This window comes from Pagrus pagrus (genome assembly GCF_965226575.1).
Source record: "Pagrus pagrus genome assembly, chromosome: 19".
NCBI classification, from domain to species: Eukaryota; Metazoa; Chordata; class Actinopteri; order Spariformes; family Sparidae; genus Pagrus; species Pagrus pagrus.
The window spans coordinates 17,153,328-17,178,774 of record NC_140203.1 but is presented as its reverse complement, the minus strand read 5'-3'; the positions used below and the strand labels follow the sequence as shown (position 1 = coordinate 17,178,774).

Sequence of the window (25,447 nt, the reverse complement as noted above, 5' to 3'; positions counted from 1 at the left end):
AAGTCGATGATCATGAGCCACAGTTTCTGTTGGAAATTATCCTCCCAATGAATGTTCACACTAAAAAAAAATACCCCCAAAAATGATTTACTAGAGACAGGAACTTGTTCATCTTCTAACTTCGCCCTGTAGTTAAAAAACAGCGTCAGAAATAATGGCTAAATGAAGACAAAGCAGAGGGAAAGAGAAAAGTGTATCTGCGCTGTAGCAAAGCAGGATGATTGGAAGCCATTTTATTCTCTGGAGATTCTTTCCCCCCCGTCCCTCTCATATCAGCACATCCTCGCAGCTGCAGTTTCTTTGCCGCTGACAGCCCATTACTGCCGTCCGTAACTCATTCCCCAGGATGAAAAGCTAACTATGACAAGATGATGGGGGGGGGGGGATTCTTGACAAAAAGAAAACTTGTTCAAAGTTGTTTAATTCTGCATTTGTTCACTCAGCCTCGTCAAGTTCTCCACATTCTGCCTTCATGACAGACTGGAGACAAAACAAGATCTGAGTTACAGCTGGACATGGGGCTGAAAACCTGCACCGTAAGGGGGGAAGATGAACTTTATCTGTCATGTCGGAACCGAGCCTGGGTGACAGTGTTTTTTTACTGAAATAGCAAATAGTGAAGGACGACAACAAAAATCCAGTCTTAAGGCTCAATCCCATTTCCAATTTTTACCCCTAAGCCACATTGTGTCCCCTTGCCCCTCAGAACAGAGTCACAAGGGGTAGTGGATGAAATGGCCCCACTATGAAATGGGACAAGCCTTCAAGAACCTCATATGTCATCAGTAGTCGCTGACGTTGTAATGTTAATAAACACGACCGGACATTTCCAATATGCTGTCTTCAGCTGTGGTGAGTTCTCTTGCATTATTGCGGCAATCTCGGTATGATCAAAAGGCCATTTGCCATTTATCTGACTGAGAAAAAAAAAGTATGGACACTAGCGATCTGTTTCCAAACCAAGTGCAGCAACTTTGCTGCTCGACTTTAGCTAGCTACCTACAGAGATATCTGCAGACTTGTAGCGATTGTTTTATGCTTGTTATAGAGAGCTGAAGTGCCCCTTCTGGTAGACCACCAGGGGACCTTATTTCTGACAAAGAAATATGTATGGTAGTGAATGGAGAAACAATTTTTTGAACCTGCTGAATTGTGCATGTATGATGTTTGTCAATGTAAAAGATAATTTTTCAACTTGAGAAAGTCACAGTTTGTAATAAAATTGATGAAATATAAGACTGTTAAAATACATTATTACAAAGACTACAGAGCCAACAGTTGCATTAGCAACATTGTCTCGTTGAACGGTCACCAAAAAACATAACTGAAACATTGTAGAGTCGGTCCCATATATTATCAGCTCACAGAACTGGCAAACTGTCCTTTCACATAACTGCAGTTGTCAGTAAGCCCAGATTTGTTGTGATTTTCACCTTTTTTGATACTTTTTCTGTGGCATGCAGCAGCCATGTTGGTGTTGGTGATGTACGTTGAGCGAGACGATGCAGTTCAAAGTATCTATTTGATTGACAAAAATCCTGAAATCCTTGATATGACAGAGTTCTCACAACCATCAGTTTGAAGTGTGCCTCTGAAAAAACTTCTGTTTGGAGGACAATGAGGTCCTAACACTTTGCCCTACCCCTCTATTCCAACAAGAAATTGAAACACCCTTCCCCCCTAGATGTGATTGCACAAAATGAACGGGTAGGGCAAGAGGTGTATTGGGATTGGGCCGAAGAGTCTCTGGAGTCAAGTTTCGTTCAAGTTTTAAATCAAAGTGTGAGGCCAACTTTGACCACTCAGGTTGTTTAAGTGAGACTAATGCTTTGTTTATCCAATTCAAGAAATTCATTAGCCTATAAAGCTGAAAATGTTCGAACGTGCTTTACAGAATTAATAAGACGAAACACAAAGACTCAATTGATTTTCATGGGGCAACTGGGTCATTGCTGTACTGAAAGTAATAGGAGCCATCAAAGAAAGCTAATGGACAAATACTCACATTTATCATTTATTCATATGAGTCACTTAGAAATGTTCCTCCTTCTGTTCTCTGCTGTTTTCACAGACGGAGTCAAACACACTTTTAATAAGGAAACAACTGCTGCAACTTCAGTCCAATAATCCAAAGACTGTATCGTACATCCTATGTGTCCTGTGATCCACTGCTTTGGCCATGAGGGAAATCCTAGACCTTTACTCACCTGTTTATCGGCAGCAGTCTGACAAAAGGTCACACAGATATTGCCTTGCACTTTCCGACCCATACTGAGCAACACTGACTCTGTGTGTGTGTGTGTGCCGACTCGTTTGCATCAAAAAGAATAAAAATAGAAAAGAAGGATCAAAGGCTGTCTTAACAGTGGCACTGGAGGCCTCGAACTTTAAGTATATTCACTCAGATTGAATCAATTTAAACAGCAATGAATTATAGACACAATTTAGAACAAATTCCCACCTGCTGATCGACTCACAACGGGATACACCTGCACTGACACAAAAAGACAAGTACGTCTTCATGTTTTTTAAGCTTGAGTGAGCAGCCTTAGCACGAAGAGAGAACGAGACATGGCATCAGAAACTCTGGCCAACACTAGTCATCAGCGTGTCAGATTAACTGCATTAAATCCCTTCAAGTGATAAATTATCATTATTCCGCGAGAGAGCACCTGCTGTGAAATTATAAAACATGTTTGACACTGCTGGGAACATACCAGACAAGTGTCACATCTGTCATTTCGAGTCCACGTTGGTGTCAAACACGACGCAGTGTACACGCCGGAACCAATGTTACATCTCAATACAGAAAGACGACTTTTTAGTATGCCTGTAGAGTAAATTAAATCAAAGAGGGAATTTGTGTGCAAAAGTGTGAGTAAGAGTTAAAACAAGAGAGGCCAACGGAATAAGTAAGCCAGTGTGTGTGTGTGTGTGTGTGTGTGTGTGTGTGTGTGTGTGTGTGTGCATGTGTTGACTGAGGTCCAGAGTGGAGAATTGATCTCTCAGAGGCTCAGAAGCAGCTAGTCTGTGAATACCAATCAGTGGTAATTAATAGCAGCTAATGGACCCTGTTTCTCACTCTCTCTCTGTTCTCGTCTCTTTTCCGTCTCTATTTATCCCCTCCAGTGTTTTTCCTCTCCTTTTTATTATGCAGCAATAATAATTACAGGCATGAATAATCAAGTTTTTCTCTGTCCTTCTTTATTTACTGTCCAAATCTATAGGCTTTCAGAAAGACATTTCAAACATTTTTATATCTAAAGCAACAGTATTGATTTGACCTTGTCCTATCTGTTGTTCTTCACACCGTGTTGTACAAAACCCAAGTGGCACGGTGCCGTCCAAAACCAACACGCACAGGACGACATCAAAACAACCAGGTGCACTTACGAGTCTGTGCAAAATAACAGCATAAGTAGGCCTACATTAAAAAGGAGAGGTCGCATCACAATCAGTGTGTTTACAGGAGAGATGTAATACCAGGAGAGAGTCTCTGTCTCTCTCTCTGTACAGCATGTGTGATTGACAGCAGACGGGAGGGGAAGAGCCAGGGCAGATTGCCCAAGAGTTAATCGGTTGCGGACGTTGTTCTCTTGGATGGATTAAAAAAATTAAAAGCAGGCCTTTAAAAGGCTAAAATGGGTTGCCAAATATACCTCGGCAAGCCAATATAAAGTGTATGTGTGGGAAACACTGTCATACATTGAATTGGTGACATGTATTAGGAAATAGTCTTGGTTTGAAGTGAGCTGCAGGTGACTAAACTCACTGTGGGCAAACTACCTCCCTTATCTAAACATCTGAAGCGAGCCACATGCCATACAGTCAAATAAAACGTTATCATTCTAAATGCTGGTTGTAAACATGGCAAACACTGTACCTAACATCAGCATGTTGGCATTTATATTATGAGAATATTAGCATTCTGCTGTTAGCGTTTAGCTCAAAGCACTACTAAACCTAAATTCATCCTCACAGAGACACTATGGATGTAGACTTTTAGTCGTAATGCTTAAAATACCAGAATATTCCTGTTGACTGCTTCAATTTCTCATGTGATATCGTTTGTTTCTTATCATAAAAGTGTCAATACTTTGTACAGCACTTTCAGTCCCAGCACAACATGTAACTTTACACCTTTGTGCGGTACATGTTCTGTTAGTCAAGCCCTCCTCCCCCTCGGTGGCTCAAAGTTCAGCCCACACACGCCTGTCACTCATGCTGTCATCTAGCCTCAAGGCTGAAGTTAGTAAAGTCTCTTCTTCTTCTACAGGTGTTTATCACTGAAAAAGAATCAATATTTTTTCATAGCGCTAAACCGTAACACAGTTTGTTTCCTATTTGAGACAAAAACCAACAAAGCTACGAGAGCTTAATACTAAAGATGCGGACAAAATTGACAATGAGAGCATCATGCCAGAGAAATTAAAGAGACATTAAAATGTAAATTACCTCTACCAGTTAAAGTATGTCTCAAGTGTCTGTTAATTAGAAGGATCTTAACCGTATTTGCTGGAAAATGCAGTAGACAAAGCCTTAGCCTCCTTTTCAGGTTTAGCCGAGGTCTCTGAAGTACCAACAGCTTATCTATGTGTACTTCATAGACTGATAAAACACTAGAATCATGTTACTGTCAGTGATTTGAAGAGGATGAGGCAGGGTGAGACTTTCCAAGCAGAAAGAGCAGAAGGAGAGCAGAGAGAGAATAAATGACAAATGTCACAGGGGCAAGATGGAAAGACTGATTGGCACAGAGCTTAAGACGGGTGAGAGACGGCAGGGGGCAAGTGGACAAAGAGTATAGATGACGTGTCAGACGGAAAGAGAGCGACACCGAGGCTGATGTAGAGGGTGAGGGGTGGATGGAGTTCATGCTGTACTTGCAAGCTCATTAAACAACGTTGTAATTGATGAGTGGGGAAAGGAAGCCACGGAGAGATGAGGGGAGAAGAGAAAGAATCGTCAAGGGCAGAAACAACTTGATGAAAAGTGTCCTAATCACTGCTCGCCGGCCAGAGGAAGATCAATCACCAATGTCAGCAAAGACGGATGTAAAGTAGAATCCTCCTGGTGATCCTTTTGTTTCCAGGTTAGCTCCTCTGTAGGGCTTTTCACATCATTACTCAACCCAGTCTGCAGGATAAAATGTTGGCAGTTTCTGCAAACCACTGATACGTCACATTTGTCATACGTGCTATATGGACATTTCTACAATAAGCATCATATCATGTTTGTTAGTAAGAAACCGCGAGAAACCACTGCGGCCTTTCAGCGCGACATCACTGGATATTTTTGACAAGGGACCGCAGGCTTTCAAATTTTTGTATGCGTAACATAACTGGATATATTTTTTATGACAATTCCCAGGCGTGTTTGTGGCAACAAAACCAAAGCAGGTATTTTAAGCCTAATCATGATCTTTTCCAAACCTGAACCAAGCAGCCTTTGTTTCAACATATCCGTGGATTGCAAACAGGTACATTGCCAGATTTCATTCCGGCAATTGGGATGTTATTACTGTTTGTGTCTCTCAGTTGCTTATCAGTACATATTTGGGAATTCAAGGATATTTCGGTTTAGACCGTTATGTTTGTGCAGGAACCTTGGAAAAACCCGACTCTTAAACTAGGGTTGTGTCTAGATGGTAAACCCCAGACCCACGAAAGATCTTGATCTCGTGATCACTTAACCTAAAACCTGATCTGTTCACTGTTGTCTCAGGAGTAGCCGATCTGATGATTTTGGATTGTGATCGACACAAGGGCTTCCTACTGTTCAAGCAAATCGTAGCGACTGCAACATTAAATGTGTTCTTGCTTCTGTTTCCACTCTTCACATAACCTGATTGACTAGCAGATCAGCACCATGCGAATAAACCAATATGCTGTAGCCAACAGGATGGCTGTGCTGATTGGATCAACTAGTTAATGTGGCTCTTCTTGGGTATTGTTGACAGTGCAACCTGAGTTGCAGCTAGCAGCGTGGCAGACAAGGAGCTAATGCCAAGATGGAAGCATCTTTAATGCAAAATTTGAATTTAAATGGTGAAAATGGAAAAATTCAGTGGCTATTTCAAGTCAGCTACAGTCTACAGTCACTTCAAAACTGGAAATAAGATTGCAATTGAGATCATGGATTGTGATTGCGATTGAATAGATAGTGATATTTTCGGCCAGCCCAGGTAGCGGCCACAGTTTGGTCTTGATCTACGCCTACTGTATGCTGTTTTGAAAGAAATTCTATGAAAAACCAGTCCATCAAAACAATAAATGAGCATGTTGTGCATAATTCATTATACACGCGACCCAAAATGTACTTCCTTTCATTCACTTTGTGATTAAAGAGCTGTGGCTGTATGAAAATGACTTGGCTTGATCACAAAATGCGCCTTTGTCTTGCATTTCTCAGCGACGCAGGGCTATAAATCAGGTCAGAACAGACCAGCTTCGCTCCAACATCTGATAAACGCTGTGTACCGCGGGACGTCCGAATTTAGCTCGAGGAGCCAGTGACCATTTAGCGATAAGGTAATCTCATAGCAAATCTGTGCATGCCCTCCTTTGTAACCTGATAAGGAACAATATAATTAACTTGAAACTCTCTGAGCTTTTACAATACAGAAGCACAATAGAGTAACGAGGAGAGTTTAACCTCAAGGTTTTCTTTTTGTCGGCTTTGATGATTTTACATTTTCTATCCGACTTAATTGCTCATTTATTTTGCAACAGTAGATTACAACAGGTATTACAATACGTTTGGAGGAGCTTGTCTTTACTAGCTCCTTGTACTCTTGCGAAAAATGTTGATGCAGACAGACGAGGCCTTTGTCATCAAATCCTCTACGTGGGAAAAACAGTTGTGCGTGCGAGTCTGGCCCCTGCTGTGGTGTGAACAGTGATGTCTCGTTCTGAACTGCAGAATTCCCTGTTTGAGCGAGTAAGAAGGAAAATCTGAGGAGTGTGAATCAACACCGCCCTGCTCTGTTCTGACACGTTCACCCTGATCAGGAAAACAAACTGTATGGAAAAAAGACATAATTAAAATGCCGCGTGAGGGTTGTTTGAAGTTGCTTTGGGAAAAAAAAGAAACTAATTTGCTCTGTTTTCCAGTTTTGCATCTCCAGCTTACAGGGAACAGGCCTAGAGTCTATCATTTCTGAGAGCAGTCGGTTGGATGTGGCAGGGCAGTAGAGCTAATTTATGGGTCAATATAAACTTCCATCACCACAGACTGAAGCTGAAAGCTGTGCTGGCCTGCGGCAGAGATGAGGAATTGAGCAGAAACTCATAGTGTAGTCACAGAACATATAGGACAGGGAGGAGAAAGGCGCCGGCAGGGTGGCACTGTAGACGCCTATGCGGAGGCTACAAATATACACAAAGCACAGACACAATCATATATGTTCACATTTACACTCTTGAGGGATTTTTCCTGGAAAGAAAATTTAAAGGCCAGAGCAATAATAAAACCATCTTTAAGGGCATTGTGTTAAATGCATCACTGCTGACAGTAATTACAACAGTGGAATCACTCTGTGGTGGTGTGGGCGAACAAACAACGTAACAGGACGCTAGTTTGGGTAATTAGTGATGGCCATTAGAAGCATAATTCACCTTTCTAACCAGATGCGGTGAATTTGTCTGATCTGAACCGCAGAACAGAGAGAGCTGGTGTTACGGATCAACTGGTGGCTCTGTAAGCTGCTGATTTTCACCTGAATGCATCGCTGGAAACAGCAGATGTTGCAAACGGATGATAACATTTAGCCGTCTTTGTAAATGTCTCGTTGTTGTCTTTTTCATTAAAATTTCACAACGCACCCATCTGCTCCTTTTGGAGGCTTGTATACTTGAGCGAAGCTATGAGTATTCTGTCATAATTTTGTGAGTTGTAAGGACTATACTCCATCTGTAAATATCACTTGGCGACCTCCTGATAGGCTTTTTTTCCACAGAAGACATTTTGACATGTCTCAGGACGGCACAGGTGTAATTTATAACCTCAATTCAGGCTGCAATGCAGTGAGGTGATACAGTGCCAGCAACCTGGTCTTTTACATGCTGCCTCTTTGGCATGGCTTAATGAATTAGTTTTATTAATTACCCCTGTGACTTCCCTATTATGACAAGTTAAAATGTGTTCAAGAAGCCCCTATTTTATGCAAATGAAAACATGTTTTAATACCAAATCTCTCTTTTCCTCCATCATAGGGTGTGAAGATTCCTAGAGTGAGCAAATGGGGAATCATACATCTGCTTAAAATCTATTTCCATTTTAAAAATACATCAGGGTTCAGTAGGTCACCGGTGAAGTCGACTTTTGCCTCACGGTGAGCCAGTCTCATGAATGAATATGTGTGAAGGCAGCTGCTGCACACTGAACCCAGTATCAGTATTCAAACAGGTAGTCACACTAGTCCTGGCGCCGTGGGGCCAGCCTTAGACAAAACGGAGACAACTCTGCTGCAGGTTTTTAGTCTGTATATGTTTACAATTTTGCAGATTGGCATCCTTTAAGCATGCCGAATTAGCGATTAGCAGTTCCTGTTTGCAATGTATAAATGGGTGTGAAGACAACCATTACTGGTGTCATGTGAGACTGAAGACCTTTTTAAAATGTGATTTTTCTAAGGCAAGTTCTGAGGCTACACGGAACATCTTTTTTCTATGATTTCTAAGCAGATTTATGCAGATTTCTCCATACATATACATTCTGACATCACAGATAATATCCCTCTAAAGCATAGGTCACACTGAATCTAAAAATATGCGTATCAGATTTGACTCCAAGAAGAAGCAGCACCTTGAGTACCTCCACGAGTTGTGTGTCAAACCCACTGCTGCTGCGAGCGCTGACTGTTGGGAAGCACGCCAGATCAGCCGGTAAAAATACAATAAATAAATCCTTGTTGTTATCAGGGCACCGCCGTGCACCTGCCCCTTTCACCTCATGTGGCACCTTTGTCTCATGTCTCTCCCTGTGCGCCTCATAGTTTGAAGCCTAATCTGAAATAAAACAACGCTGGGACGGCGATGTTGCTGTAATTGTTATTTGTTTCTCTTTTGATTTATTCTGCTCATTCTGCTTTAGATTCTGCTCACATCTTTGTTTCGGCACTTGATAAAGTGAGATAGACTCCGTGTTTAAATCCTCAGTTTGGAGACATCTTTGATGCTCCGTCATGACCTCTGCTAGTGCGGAGTGTCAGTAAACACAACAAAGCTGCGCTGAGTGCACTCCAATTTGTAAGCACCACTGTGTTTGAGTCTGTCAGTTTGTTGTTTGCACTATGAGTCGCCTTGAGTCATTATATAGTATATACAGTACACTCACACATACAGTGTGTGCAATGTTTGGTAAACACTTTCTATCATATAGAAGATCGGTTGAATTACTGCTCTGCTAGATCTTCCACTTCTACTGCTCATAAATCGCAGTTCCGTGACAGCTCCATTGTTAAACTTACTGAGATATTGAGATATGGTGAAGGGGCTAACTGCGACATATGCACCAACATTCAATAATTCTGGCACCGAACTACCTCGTTTCAATTCAAGCTGGCGAGGACAATAATTTTTCACAGTGTGGCTGCGGTGAAATCCTCCCCTCGTGTTCTGACGCCGCACAGCTCCTCGCTGTGGTATCTCGAGGTTTATCTCATTTACCACAGAGCCTAACGAGGAGAAGCTGATGGTGCAAACACAGAAGTGGTGCTGCGAAAACTGATGTAGAGCCTACGTCAATAACCACGGAGAGAGACAGCGAGCCATGGAAGAGATTTTTCATTTTAAATTCTCTTTACTCATCCACTACTGCAAACAAAAACCATGTCTTCAACCTTTCCCAGCTGAAGAAAAAGTGAGAAGAGCACTCACAACTCATCAGCCGTCACTCACAACAGCAACACGTCCACATGCCACATTGTAGGCGAGAAAGATTCACAAGGAGCAAACCAAAAAACAGGCCTGAAAACCTGCCAAAAACTTTCTCACGTCTGTATTTGCAGCTGTCCAACTGAGGGGAAATTGAAAAAGAAATACTAAAAATAATTTATTTAAAAGACATATATTTTTAATTAGCTCCTCGTTTAAAAGCTTTAACTGCGTCCCAGTGGTTCCTCTAACACAGAGCAAGTGTAATGAGTCCTGCTGCCTTTAAGGGCTTGTAACAATGAAAGAACCAGTAATTAGTCTGAGTTGCACTGCAAAGTTCTCGTGTCCCATGTCGGCCACTAAAGCTCTCCGATGAGTTTATCGATGCTTTTAAGGGCGTAAAAGCCTCTTTTTTCAGTTCTTTGGATGGAAAACTTTGAATATTTTTATCTAAACCCAAGTGGGACAATGATGATGATGAAGCGAAGGTTTTCCCTGACCCTCAATGAGGCCACGGTAGCGTGTAAGCGATGGGGTGCAAGGTGTGTCTTTGGTCATTCCTCTATTTTTCATGACATGACAGGAAGGAAGCAGGAATGGAAGGAAGGAAAGAAAGAAGGAAGGAAAACAATGGCAACCCAACCAAAATCCAGCACGAGAGAGCGAGGTTATTGAGTAGCTGATTAATGAGTGCAGCCTCAGCCAGAAGAGGAGTCAAAGAAGAAAGAAATAAGATCAGGATGGAGGGTAGACACCGACACACTTCTGACCCCCGGATAGAGACAGAGAGCGAAATAAAGAAAATGCGGTGTAGCGTGTACAGCCTCGGACACGTACACTGAATAACAAGTAAAGTGTGAGCGCATGAGTGCCACGGCCTTGCAAAATAAGAGGGGTGACAGATTGACACGAGGAAAAATAGGCGATACTGCCTGGAGCGCTGGACAAAATGAGGAGATGAATGCTCGTTAAAAGTTGTGATATAAACAAGCAATCTGTGACAGAGAGTGAGACAGGCAGAGTACAGAGGTGTACACACTTGTGTGTGTGCGTGTGTGACAGACAATACACAGACGGGCAGGAAACTGACCTGTGAGCACGGCCTTGGCGGAGGGTTCAGCCAGATCCAGGGCGGACTTGCCGTCGGTGTTGCGGATGTTGGGGTCAGCTCCATGCTGCAGTAACACTGTACAACAACAGGGCAGACACAGACAGTAGCTGAGCTCCTGGACTGACATGCAAACTCCCCGGCACACACCTCCTCCTAGTCCTCCTCCTCCCCCCACTGCTCCTCCTCCTCCTCCTCCTCCTCCTCCTCCTCCTGCTGCTGAACCACATCCTGCTACATAAACTGATCTTCCTGGACCTCCTCCACTCTCTGCCCCTTGCTCCTCTGCTATCCCTTCTCCTCTGGTCGTATCTCCTGGCTCTCCTGGCAGCCCCTCTGCACGTCCTCCTTCACATTTCTCTCCTCCTCCTCTGGCTGCTCCTCCTCTGTTGCTAGCGCTGCTCCCTCGGCTGCCCCTGGCTGCCCCTGCCCTGCGAGCCATGCTGCTGATGTAAACAGACATGCCACAACAAGAGCAGCGAGAGCTACGCTACAGCAGCACCGCCGGAGAAACAGCGGACCTTACAAAGCGTCTACGTGACTGGCTACAAAACACATCACACTTCCACGGTGGAGCTGGGGGAGGCTACAGTTAAGCTGAGAAAATAGTAAAAAAAAAAAAAATGAGTGAGGGAGGAGAGACGAGAGGCTACAGCTAAACGAGTCAGCGGCGGCGGCAGCGGCAGCAGCAGCAGCAGCGACGAGGCGGCCAGGCAGTGCGAGTGGAGAGACTCTCGCCTCTCCGACTGACTGAGCGATGCAGCGGAGAGCGAGATGAGAGGAGAGAGGGGAGAGGAGGGGAGGGGAGGGGAGGGGAGGGGGGAGAGGATGGGGTGGGGGCTGAGAGTCAGAGAGGATGGGAGAGGTAGAGGACGAAAAGAGGGGAGGCAGAGCAAAAACAAAACAAGAGTGTTTGTGTGACAGAGTGGGGGAGAGGGAGAGAGAGAGACAGAGAGAGAGCAGGGAGTAGTAAAAACAGGGGGAGATGAGAGGAGAATAAGAAAGGAAAGGAAAGAAGAGTAGAAACAAAGGATGGGAAGGGAAAGGAAAGGAAAGGAAGGAAAGAATAAAAGAGAAGAGGAGAGAAGGGAGGAGAGGGCAAAGGAAAGGAGATGAGGATTTCAAGAGAGGAGGAAAGGAAAGGAAAGGAAAGGAAAGGAAAGGAAAGGAAAGGACAGGACAAGGGAGGAGAGGAGAGGAGAGGAGAGGAGAGGAGAGGAGAGTCATGCGTCTAGAGAACAGGTCTGAGCTGAATAACAAACTCTGCCTGCGCTCACTTCTTTTTTGGTAAATAATCTCTTTTGAGGGGGCTAATGTCAATACTCTAACTGGCTTCCTCTCTACCTCACTTCCCTCTATTGTGATTGCTGAGCGGTCCCGGGTGCACATGCCCTTTGACTTGTGTACACTTCAAACCACCCTGCTCAGCCCCGGCGAGAGAGGAGGGGAGAAGAGGCGAGAACTTTAGTGTGTGTGTGCGTGTGAGTTTGTGTGTGCGTGTGCATGTGTGTGTGTGTGTGTGTGTGTGTGTGCATGTGTGTGCATGTGTGTGCATGTGTGTGCATGTGTGTGCCTCTGCCCCGGCACTGACGCAGACTTTAGTCACCCACTCACCCCTCAACAAAAATATGATTTAGCTCTGCACCAATCCCACACACACACACAAGAGTGAGCAAACACACTTATACTGATACCCGATGGTGAGAGAATAAAGATAAGCACATAGTGAGGCAGACAGAGAAATCCAGTCTGAACCACTGTCTCTGATTCATCTACAATTGTCTACTTATAACGCTTTGTTTGCAGTTCTGTCTCTAATGGGCACGGCTCTCCTATAATACCTGCAAAAGCCCTCTCTGAACAGCCTAAATCCTCTTTTCGGACAGGATTAGTTTTCAGGACAATGTCATAATGCAACAGTTATCTGTTAACTGTCTGCAGTGTCCATGTCCCACAAGAAACTTTAGGAAAAAAGCCTAGGAACCTAGGAAAAAAATGTAAAATTGAGATATCCAGATATACATCTGAGGTGTGGTGTTCAAATATGAAAATGGCAAATGGGAAAAACTGCTCCCAACAAGGGGAAGAAGGGCTGCCGAAGAATAAAAGCAGCAGATAACAACAGTCAAACAGCAGACGGGTGAAAGCTGTTATGCAGTCTCAATTCCACGGGAGCTTTTAGTCGGTCTAAATTTACATTTGCGGCCTTTTGCCAGTTTTACACAAGTGAACATTTAGGCAAAGAGCTGCAGGCACTTATCTGGGCAAAAGTCAAACCTCCAGCCTACATAATAAAGATAAGGGAACTGCGCTGCGCTGTCGCTGTCAGTAAAAATGAGCCGCAAGAAATGAGAAAGGAGAGCTAAAGAGAAACAAATAAATCTGAAACAAACAGAGTGTTTGTATCAAATGTAGTTGATTAGTAATGATTTTGATAATAGATGCCTTTTTGAGTCATTTATCCAGGAAAATGACAAACATTCACTGCTTTTAGCTTCTCAAATGTGACAAATTTGCTCCTTTTCACTGTTTGACATGATTGAAAATTCAATATCTTTGGGTTCTGGACTGCTAATTGTACAAAACAAGCGATTTAAAGACCTCACCTGAAGCACTGAGAAATTCTAATGAGCGATTTCCACGATTTTCTGTAATTTTATATGTAAATGTTTAACCAGAAGAGTGGAGAGAATAATCAATAATTCAAATTTTCATTCATATTTTATCACAATTTAACTGATGCAATCGACTTAACATGTGTCTGAGAAAGTTCCCTTGAGATGTAGGCAAGGCATCTCGAACCTCAACATGCATACAAATGGAGGAGACAGATATTGTACAAGTCTATAGCACATGTCAAAATCAGTGCTTTACAAAAACCAAATAACGTCCAGCCACCTCATCAACCGAGCTGACATCCAGAGGAATTCAAACACATATGATCATATGTTAAAGCCACAACCAGTGAAACGACACAGAGCGGAACTGAGGACACTGTGTACCAAACATTCATTCACGGAGGCAATCGTTTTTTTAAACCCAGAGCCAATCGTACGGCTCCTTCAGGATTTCCAAGATCTTCTAATCCCAACTTTGTTGACGAGATTTTCCCCCAAGACCTTGAGCTTCAAGAGATGCAGGTCTGGTAATGAGAGATTAATTTCTTCTTACTCGACTTGTCTGAACACCAGAGAAGAGGATCGAGCGCCCGTCGTGCTGAGCTGAAGTTACAGTCGAATCAGAGTTGATTTGACTCCGCTGCCAAATCTCCAACCTGGCATGGTGACCAAAGCTCTGCCCAGTGAACAAGCTGCTGGAGGTCATGTGAATTCTGTTGACATGCCTTGTTTTGCTTGTAACCGTGCAGCTAGGATGACAAATCATGCATAAAAATGCAACAAGGTCAGCTTTCAGAAACAAATGTTTAACCTTAAATGCAATTAGGACAAAAAAAACCTCATGATTTTGTGACTGCAGAGGTCCATCTGTGTGTTTCAACCTCACCGTAAATGCTCAGGCACTGGACTCGTCGGGCAACTGTTTAAAAGCTTTATGGGCTGCAAACGCACACAACTGTTGACTAGCTGAGTAGTGATTTTCAGCACTCAAAGGCAAAGATTATGTCATTCCATGTTGGAAATATAAACTGCCTGTGCTACATTATTTGATTTGTGAAGACCTGGTTCAAAGCTTTAGGTTACTTCAATAACCCTGGTTCTCTGAGTAGCACGAGTGATTCATTGGCGTATCCCAAAGGGAGGCATCAAAAAACGAATGCTATGAAAGAGAACATGTATTTATAGAAGAAAACAATGTGTTAAGACCTCAATGTACCTCAACTGTATTTTCCTTTTTAAACAGTTATATTTCTTTGCATTGAGACTCATCAACATTATTGCAAACCATTTCCCAGAGCACACCATCACTTTCATGTAAAGTCTTATCTCAACTTCTCAGACTTTTCTGTCATCAATTGGTTTCAGTAAATTATGAGAGCTAGCTTTCAGACACAAAATGAAATATTCAGCATATGAATGGAAATACTGAGTCATCTTTACATTTTGTCAGTCTTCTCACTGTTGTCTGGTTGTGCATAAAAAGCGTCCGCCTGTTCCTGCAGTCAAGGACTCTCACATCCAGGAGCTGAGAATAACCATCCTTTGTGAAAAGGGGCAGCCAACTCTGTTATTTGAGTGAATGAGCCAGAATTTTAAAGCATCTTGAAAATGGGTAATGTTACCTGAAAATATTTAAAAGGTGGGAGTGCTCCGACAACAACAGCACGGGGATCTACTGGGAGCAGTGTATGACAACAGGTTAACTTGACTGTGTCACAATAACATTGTTGTAGAGACAAATTAAACTAAGCAGGGCCTAGTGTTGGGCCCGTGAATGATTGGTGATGGCTGACAGGCATCGACTACTGAGCCCTCTTCTGTTGTAACATTGTGATGAAGCCGCCGCCCACACCGACACCAGGGTACATCCTGCCTCACACACACTACCACACACAGACAGGGTCCAAAATTAACACCTGCCAAGCACCAAATGTGGGCAGATTTTTCCTTTGGTGAGTAAAATCTCTCCTGAAAATAGCAGTTACTTGATGTAACTCCGGTTCAATGAGTACATGTGTACCCCTCTAACGGCCTTCACAGGTTAACTACGTAGGAATTACAGTAACTTTATAGTGGTAGCCCATAAGACGACACCCAACAGTATTATCATCCATCGCCATGTTTGGCTGTAAACAGCATCATGCATCAAATTGGTAGACATACCCTACTGTGGCCTCAGTACAACAGCCCCCCCTGCTTGACCTGCTCCCTGTTCAGTACACTTGTTTCAAGTCAGATTCGCCAAATATAAAACCACAAAAACTTGCTCAATTCGACCTGATGAACGCCACATATTCATGAAGAATAGTGCATTTCTGTCAACACCAATCAACACCACTGAATCTCTCCATAAGGGCCAGTTTTATTTATAAAAACAAGTAAGAAGAAGAGCTTTGCACAGCAATGCTTAACATCGTGCAGCAGACAAAAACACGACACATTTAGCAGTGTTAGCAGTCGTATCAGAAACAATTAGAACACTTTCATACAGCTGCTAACGACATGTCATTACAGAAGTGGCACTGAAACACATCTTGCTTCAGCAAAGTGTTTCATGGGTGGCTGTCAAGGTGACGAGACAGGAATGATCAAAATTATACACTAGTGATGTCACACTGTCAGCTGTAATAACAGAGAGCCATTATGGACAGCGACCCAGAGGCAGCTGAGATGATCTGCCAACTGAACTTTGTAAGATGTCATGCCAATATGACGGTAAATCATACATGCAACAACACAAAAAAGAAAAGAAACCCGAATAGCACTTAGTAGAGAGCGTTTCTCCACCATGCTCCAATAGACCCTATTTACACACTCATAGATACCAGATATCTTAGTGGGCCTCATTTTTTTCATCAAGATCCATGCATTAGTCCCTGAGAAATTACAAAAATGTCAAAAATCCTGCTGAAAACCAACCAAATTCCTGGATGATAATGAGGTGAGCTCGACGTTCACTTTGAATTGTGTTTAATTGTGTTCATTGTACTTGCTCTCGGTATCATATTTAATCTCTTTGTTCAGACCTGAGAGAAAATTCTTTCTCGAATCTCTCTGTAAGAGTCATTCTTGTCCGTTGAGAGGTCAAAAAAAGCCGGAACAAAGCTAAAAACAAACTAATGAATTTATGAACCTAAAAGTGGAGCTGGTCATTGATAACATAGCATGACATCATATATACTGAATTAAATTCTCTCTTTGTGTTCTGTAGTTTTGTATTCTGGTGTATTTTAAAGTTAAGTTTATGTTATGTCTAATTTTCTTGTCTAATGAAGTGTTCTTGTTGACTGATGTTAATGTTAAGCACTGCACAGATTAAAAATCAACACCAAGCATGGTTGAATGAAGTCCGACAGCAAAGTTGAATTATTTAACCTCAATATCAGTGCCATTCATAATTATTGATTAATCAATAACTGCTCTCTGGCCTGACAACAGGGTGAGGTTTGTGCATGTTGATCATCAGAGCTCCACACAGCTCTCTGCTGCTATGCAGTCCTTCAGAGCGCAGACGCTCTGCAGCAGCTTCTGGAGAAATACGGATGACTGGAGCAACTTTTCCCTCCTTGTTGCTCTAAGCAATCCAGACCGATCCTGGCAGCAAGGTGACGCCGACCATCTTCGCAGTCTTTTGTTATTACTTCTCACACTGAGCGATGCTTTTCCATTAAGATCATAAAGATTATCCTACAAACGTACAGCTCAGATGCTTTTCCTGCTATGGCGTTTCTCTCCTACTTTCTATTCCCTAAGGAATAGCAATACAGCCTCTCTATTATTCAATCCACCTTTAAAGATCAGCTGCTGCTACTGATGTCCTTTCTAAACCGAGCCTGTGGTGCTGTATCACTTTTTAAATGAGAACTACGTTGGTGGGAGCTCATATATTGTAAGACAGAAAGAAATCGATGCTCTTTGATCCCCTGTGTGGGCTTAAGAATAAGCAGTGACACAGTAATTGCACTTTACAGGTTATTTGTTGCTTTGTGCCTAATGGAAAATAATAGCATACAGTCTGTGGGTGGTTTATTACAGTTTCTAAAATTACTGCGTGATTATACAGAACTCCAGGTTATGACTTTAGAAGGGCACAAACACTATACTTCAAAATCAACAGAGGATTTAATATCTCAAACTTTGCCGCAGCACCACTGCAAATAATGAAACATATGTAAAAATATAAATATAAAAAGATTCTTCGATATGTGTCATAGAAGAGTTAGGGCTGTGTATTGGCAAGAATCCGGCAATAAGATAGGCATCATAATACAGGGGTTATGAGTCAACATATTTTGTATTTTTTCCAATAATTTTAGACATACTGTTGTGGTACACCACAACAGCATGCACTTCATAAATGCTAGGACTGGGCAACAAAATCAAATATCATAATCTTTAACAAATATGACATTATGACAATATTTCGACAATACTGTAGGGATGTGGATGTAATGACTTAGTGGGTAAAGGCAATTATTAGAACAAGTAGAAATCACTTAAGTAATGTAGCCTTTAAAACGAGGAAAAGACAACATTTATACAGTACAGTCTCTGTAACACTTAATAATAACCATCATTAATGAATGGTAAATGTATAGTTAAAGGGGCTCTGTGTAGTCTTGGAGGAGTAACACAAACTCAGAATTTTGATATTTACAATATCAAAAAATTAGGTAAAAATAAACTCAGAAGTATTTATTTTTGCCATAACTGAATAAACAAAAGAGGAAAATAAGGTCCCAAGAAAACAGTTTGAAACTTGAAACGTGGCAGGGTCCGCCAAATATAAACAAAGTAAAACAGTATGAAATTGTGTTGTTCTTTAAGGTCAGTTTGATTATTCAGTGATGAAAATGAAGAGTTTATTTCAGTTTGTTATGGCATTAAAACAAAAAATCAGTCAATGATGATCTTTTCTGATTAAAATGTCTTCCCCAAAACTACATAGTGCACCTTTAATTAAACTTTAGATCATAATTATTTCACTGTCAACAAACAATGAAATGTTTTATAAACAATTTATTAAACAATTGTTAACAATACTTTGTAAATGGTTAATGAATACTGTGTAGTCCATCTATAAAAAACATTATTTGGATGGTCATTAAAAAGTGTTAAACATTTCATTGTTTGTTAACAGTGAAATAAGCATTAACGTTTAATTAACTTTAAACTACCTTTTATTAAAGATGGTTATTACAAAGGGTTACCACAGTCTCACCTCACAACACGTTGTAATATCATTATATTGCCATGCCTCAAGAAACACTGACTTTTTGTACCCTCAGGAATGATGCAACTCTGGGAACCATTGTTGCAACCAGTGTGAATGTTTTCTGTGTCTGTTCTGTTCACATAACTAATTCAGTCTTACTCTGTTAACAGATACGAAGAAAAAACTCCAAGTGCAACCAGGTAATGTATCATTAACATACTGACTCACTATGCAATCAGACATCCTGTATATCAGTTAATACATACTGTACACACTCATGGTCATTTACACTACAATATCTTGAGCATGTGTTTATTGTGCTTACCTATACAGACGTCTATCTTGCCTTTAATGGCAGCTTCGTGGAGTGGCGTGTAGTTCCAGTTGTCTCGAGCGTTGGGGTCGGCCCCCTGACACAGCAACAAGGACACAACCTGAAAACAACACACAGAACATCTGGATTTAATCGTTACGTGGCAAAAAAACATTAAATCCCAGGTGCCGCTCTGTTTTCACAGGGAAACCGTAATAAAGCTGTGATGTCGTAACGCCTTTTGGGTTAGCCAAAATAAAAATTGTCACTTTTTGGTGGGCTCAGAAAGTATTGTGGTTAAATTCCCTGCCCTAACAACAATAGTCTGATCGATACCACGTCAATTAGCTTGTCAATCTCACACTCCATCTTACGTGAAAAGATCCTCCCACACCTCCCCCCTACACTGCCACCCACTACACTTTTTGTTCAAGTGTGCAAACCACCAAAAAATTAAAAAAAACATAAAAACAAAGCTAACGACTACTTTCACAGCTTCAGCGGTGTAGTGACTGAGTAATTGGTTTCAGTTTGGACAGTGTTTACTCTCATCACAATGCTAATCATCACTGCGATCATGCAGTTGCATTAGCACGGCACTTTTCTGACAAGGTCGCAAAGTGCTCTCCTGGAAAGCTCCAAAAGCCTCTAAAGCATCCGAAACTGTAAACATTAGATTGATCACCGTGGTTAATGGCCGCGAGGACAAAAGCATGAGCACATCTGTCACAGATATTCCAACACATCACGATGCTCAGGCATGACCAGAATACGGAAGCAGCGGTGAGAGTGAATGTTTCGGTTTCCTCAATGTGATCTTTAAGGTTGACTGTGCACATCACAGTTTAGAGGCAAACAGAATTGATTTGCATGTTTAGACAGTCAACTTTTGCTCTCATAACAACACCGGCTGCAATTTACTCCTACATCCAGTCTGGATTTTACTGCCACACCGATTCTTCTGCACAAAATTGCCTCCCAAACTTTTTTATCACCAGCCATCATTTAAATTCTACTCGAGTTTTAACTGTTTGGGACCATTTTGTTCCAAGCTGGATGTTGAAAGAGTGGCACACTTTTTTCACCTTTGTGTCTAATCGGTACTCACACTCACCTCTACTGTTCTCTGTTGATTTATGTTACTTCAGCACGAATCCTTGCCCATGAAGTGTCTCATATAACTACACTACAGTTATGGTGTAGGAAAGTTCAAACACAAATGAGATATAAAATGCATTCTGAGTTAACAGTGGTGGAAAAAGTAGTCTGATCCTTTACTTTAAAGTCCCGCATTCAAAGCCTCTCGTTAGTCAAGTTAGTATTAAGTCTAAGTATTATAAGCAAAATGTGCTCAAAGTATTAAAAGTGAAAGTATTGATTGAGCAATAAAATGGTCCCTGTCGGTGTTTTCCATTATGTTTTTGGATTAATTTTACTGCTGTGTTAATGTTAATGTTGCATTTTACTGCTAAAGATGTTTATGGTCGAGCTCATTTTAACTACTTTATATAATTGGATAGTTTAATCTACAGCAATGCATTAAATTCTGTACGATCATCATACGTCATTAGACTCAACTGTCCTGTGAGAGCCATGTATCTCTAAAATGTCAACTTTTTCTAAAGGTGTTTTGTGGCCTTTTGTGGCTTTACTTTGATAGGACAGCTGAGAGATTTAAGGAAATGGGATGACAGAAAGGGGGGATGACACGCAGCAAAGGGCCGCGTGTCGGACTCGAACCCTGGGCCGCTGCAGCAAGGAAAAAGCCTGCGTACATGGCATGCTCTCTACCGCTACTGAGCTACCGGGACGGCCCAAAGAAAAAAATGCAGCAGTATGTCATCGTAACAAAGTCGACAGTCAGAATACAGTGTACGTTTGCTTATTTATGGTATAAACTTTATACGACTGTATTAGTGACAGAGTTGTCATGTTGTTGTGTTAGAGTTTCATGTCTGTCAGGACGAAATTATGATAACGCATCTGTTCAACTAAGAAAACCTTCTGATTTCATTTCATTGTGACTAATAATAATGATAATAGCTATGTAATAACATATATACAGCGATATATTCTGAGACTGTTATACTGTTGCAGCCCTAATGTAGTATACTGAAATGATCAACAGAATGTGAAAAAACAGCTGACAGAGATCTACTGAAGTTAGCCCCAGCCGGTCCCTGAGCTCCTAGTCCAGACCGCTAGCTGCACATCTAACTCAGGTAACTAGCTAATGGCAGCTGCAATTACAGCATTTCGCGGCTACTCTGGTGATATGCTGGCCACTGTCTGTTTTGAATATGAATTCAACAGGTGGCTGATTCTTACATATGGCACCTTTAATTACAGTACATGAGTAAATCCACTTACTCACATTCAGCCACTGTGCGATACACTATACCACAGATGTAAAACAACGGCAAGAATGGGATGAAATCAATCAAAATGTTGCCGTGTGAAGTCTCACCTCGGAGTGACCAAACGAGCAGGCGTTGTGAAGCGGGATCAGACCGCCGTCATCCCGGGCGTGCACATTAGCGCCTGTCTGAAGCAGGTGGTCCACCACATCTTTCCGCCCGAAACCTGAGATAAGAACAGAGAGAGTAGAAAGTGGAGAGAGAAGAGGGAGAAGTGGGGACACAGAGATTGATGTTAAAACAATTAGGACAACAGTAAGAAACTCTTGCACAGGGACTCTGACTCAGTAACTTTAAAGCTGTTCATTTTATGTCCTGTCTCACGTCTTCCGTATGTTTGATGCCCTGCTCTGAACTGGCTTTTTTTTCCTGTTCATACATTTTGTTCATTAAGTTTCATCAGGCACTCGTAGCAGCTGTTGGGAAGTGGGGCCTGTTACGGCTTCACTACAAGCCTGCCGTGAGCCTCGAGAGAATCTGTTCTTGTTCAGGCTGCAGAGGATTAGGGAGGAAGGCCTAAGAAGCAAAACAGCTGTGCATGTTTTTGTTTTTTTGTTTGCCTGCACTGGCGAAGTAATTAAAAAGAGGCAAGTCTGGAGCTGAAGGGAAGATGAGCCTGTTTTATATCTGCGGGCTTCCTTGATTCAAGTACAGTGAGGATTCGAATAAAAAATGATATCTGTTGTTGATATTATTGAGTCTGTGTTTAGCTTGTGCTGTGAGTTTAAATATGACATTTGTTATGTCTAAGTAATACCATAGACTTTAATATTTTGTTTACAGAAGACCACTTTTTTTACTCTGATGATGTTCTTGTATAAACAGGGATTTCTCAGCGCTGTATTGTGTCACAATGTCCAACCTTTAAACAAACAAAAATGCAAGTCATCTTTTCACCTGCAAATGCGAAGTGAATACAAGTTAGAGAGTAAGAGCAGCTCAAGTAACTCATGTGCCAACTAAAGCAGCAGGTCTGAACAAATGACAACACACACACACACACACGCACACACACAAACACACTGTGCTGTTATCATTACAATGACTTCATCATCCTGGAGAAAGACACATGGGGGAACTGACAGCAGTAAACATTAGGTGTTAGGTGAGTCCAGCAGGGTAAATACTCAACATTAAATGTTTTGAAAAACTAACTGAACATTGTGTTTTTCATTGTTGATGAACATGTTGTCTTCTACAGTCTCCCTACTGTGGTCAAACATGCAGCTAACAGTTCAGCTTGTAGCTAATGTTTGTTAGCTCCTCTGGCTCGCCCCAGTCTCTCCAGCCAGAGCTGTCTGCACACACTTTGTTCAAAACGTGATTTTACCTGCAGCGAAATGCAGGGGTGTCGATTTCCGTCCTGCCATATCTTTAGCATTCACGTTGACCGCATCCACCAGCTTCTTCACCCTCGACACATCCCCGTTCCGACAGGCTTCAAACAGCTCCCTGAACGCCCCGTTAGCTCCACCGCCGCCGCCGCTGCTGCTGCTGCCGCTGCTCGGGTTACCGCTGCCCGAGTCGGGCGTAGAGCCGGGGCTGGTCCCGCTACCCTCGGTGGTGGTCGGGGAGCTAGCGCTGCTGCTAGTGCTGCTGCTGCCGCTGCTGCTGCTGGCGGTGAGGGCCAGAGCTGGGGAGGTGGTGGTGGGAGAGGCTGGGGTTACCTCACCGTCAGCCGCGTTCTCCATCGCGCCTCGGTGGGGAAGCGGGGTGGCATCTTCGGTGGGTGTCGGCGGAGAGCCAGGCGGGGTGCCGGGGAGAGAGGAGCCGCGGGGCGGGGAGGACAGCAGGGAGTTTGGCTGCTGCTGCTGCTGAGAGGTGCGACGAGGCGTCGCCATTTTCACAACACAACAGTCCCCACTAGCAACAAAAACACTGCTGACAGTTTCCTGCCCAGGAAAGTCAAACTTCCGCTCGGGTTTACTGGATCACATCCATCTGTGTGCACACAATCTGCACATGAACACACACAACACAGGATTACAGTCACTGGACCGTGTGTCCACAGTGTTTTAAAAAGCTTCACTGGGCTGTCAGGGCAATAAAAATAAAATATTGTTATTTATTTTATTTTATTTATTTATTTTACCTACCACTTACCTAAGTGTGGTTTATTCTCTCCAGTTCACACACATATAACTAGTCTATGTGAGGAAATTGAATATGACAGTTTTTAGTTAGTTTTTTTTTTTTTTGTTATTTTATTTTTTTAATTATTATTATTATTATTATTATTATTATTATTATTATTTTATTATTATTATTTATCATTTTGGGGATTGAAAAAAATGGGCAACAGGTGAGTTAATCCTTTGTCTGCTGATTGTGTCTATATTGCTGTTTTTCTTGCAACATTGATAAATAGTCATTTAGTTTTGGACACACAATTAATGGCAGACACATAAATGTTAGTTATTTTTCTTTCTTGAGGGAATATCACTTTTATTTTTCAGCTTTTACGTCACCTTCAGATCAACAACGTCACAAAATGCGTTGAGAATATGTGATGTAGCCCAGTGTGATGTAGTGGAGGAGCTGAGTGACGTCAACAGGCCTGAATGAATACAATATCGCCATCTAGTGGAGATCATTGGCAATAGCGTCAAAACACAGGAGCTGCACCACCGCTAAAACAACCAACTGTTATACTTATGAGGATATGACTATTTATTCTATAATACATACAACAAGTAGGATGTATAACATTAAACAACAGCATGACGACGGACAAACTATAGTTACATTAGTGTACAGACACTATGTGGCACTAAACATGATGTTATCTAATAAAAAAAATGATATGTGCAGTTCAACCTTTCTGGTTGTCTTTGTGCAAGTTCACCTTTTATAATGTCCAGCAGCTGATTTAATTGGTGTTCTAACTCTTAAGTTTTAATGTATTTGTTTGCAATAAAACATTCTTTAAATTTAACCTCATAGTGTCAAAGAAAAATGTACGTTGATTTACTGACAGGTGACTCAGCCTGTTAAACCTCAGTTACATGCGAGCTGCACACTCTTGCCAAAAATGAAGCTACAGATTTTTCTCTAGAAGTCTCAGGGTTGTCATATCTGTGTCAACCCTGCGATCTGTTGAGTTATTTTTACTCTGGACAGAAACCTGTTTCACAAGCATATTGTTGACCTGACCTGCATGTTTTTTGCACTGCAGAGAGAAACCTGTGCAGCCAGATGAAAATCTACCCAAAACTGATGAAAACTTCAGATACATGGCTGTGACTTGTGCCGAGCACCATCTCACTATCAACAACACTGTGACTAATGGCTGAGATACTGGGCCACTTATCTAAAGTAGCTTCTCTAAGTGCCATATCGTAGGCGCCTCTCATCCAAGAGGCTTCTTCAGTTTAGTTTTTAGATTTGGAAGCTTTCTTTCATGTCAGACAGTTCACTAACAGAATATTACAGTATTTACATTAAGTGGCCACTAGGTTGTAGCAGACATGCTGTGATGTATTTTTCTCTCATTAATTGAAAACCAGGTAGAGCCTTGTATTGGTCGTGTATATACTCAAAATCCTTGTGTTGAGTCAAAGGCAGGTTCAGCTTCCCAAATCAACAGAATTGTGAAGTTAAGTTTAGGAATTTGATTAAACCACAAGTGAACTTTTAAAAAAGTAGACAGACTGTTTTAGCCTCAGTGCTTTTATTCAAAACAACCACATGTGATCAGAAATGTCCCTGTCTCTGCTGCGCTTTCACTAACAACAATTTCTCACATAAAAAGAAGCGATCACATTCATGGTGCACACAATGTATGCTCCACCATTGATAAATGAGAGATCTATTATACTGCATCAGTGGTATGACATCCTGTTTGTTCCCATGAATCATATCCACTAATTAAAGCGCCTTGTAAATGCATTAGGCAATGAAT

The 25,447-nt window shown here is 42.0% G+C and overlaps 1 protein-coding gene across 1 annotated transcript in view; it reads right to left on the bottom strand.

Annotated features, from left to right (window-relative positions):
- Positions 1–23,402, bottom strand: part of tnksa (tankyrase, TRF1-interacting ankyrin-related ADP-ribose polymerase a) — a 96,657-nt gene extending 73,255 nt beyond the window's left edge. The window contains exons 1-4 of the mRNA XM_084339677.1: positions 22,877–23,402; positions 21,597–21,712; positions 19,142–19,250; positions 10,966–11,061 (exon numbers count right to left, since the gene is read on the bottom strand). Coding sequence (XP_084195803.1) covers positions 10,966–11,061; positions 19,142–19,250; positions 21,597–21,712; positions 22,877–23,387 — 832 coding nt within the window. The 5' untranslated portion in view covers positions 23,388–23,402. The remainder of the gene's footprint in view (positions 1–10,965; positions 11,062–19,141; positions 19,251–21,596; positions 21,713–22,876) is intronic.
- Positions 23,403–25,447: the final 2,045 nt, after the last annotated feature.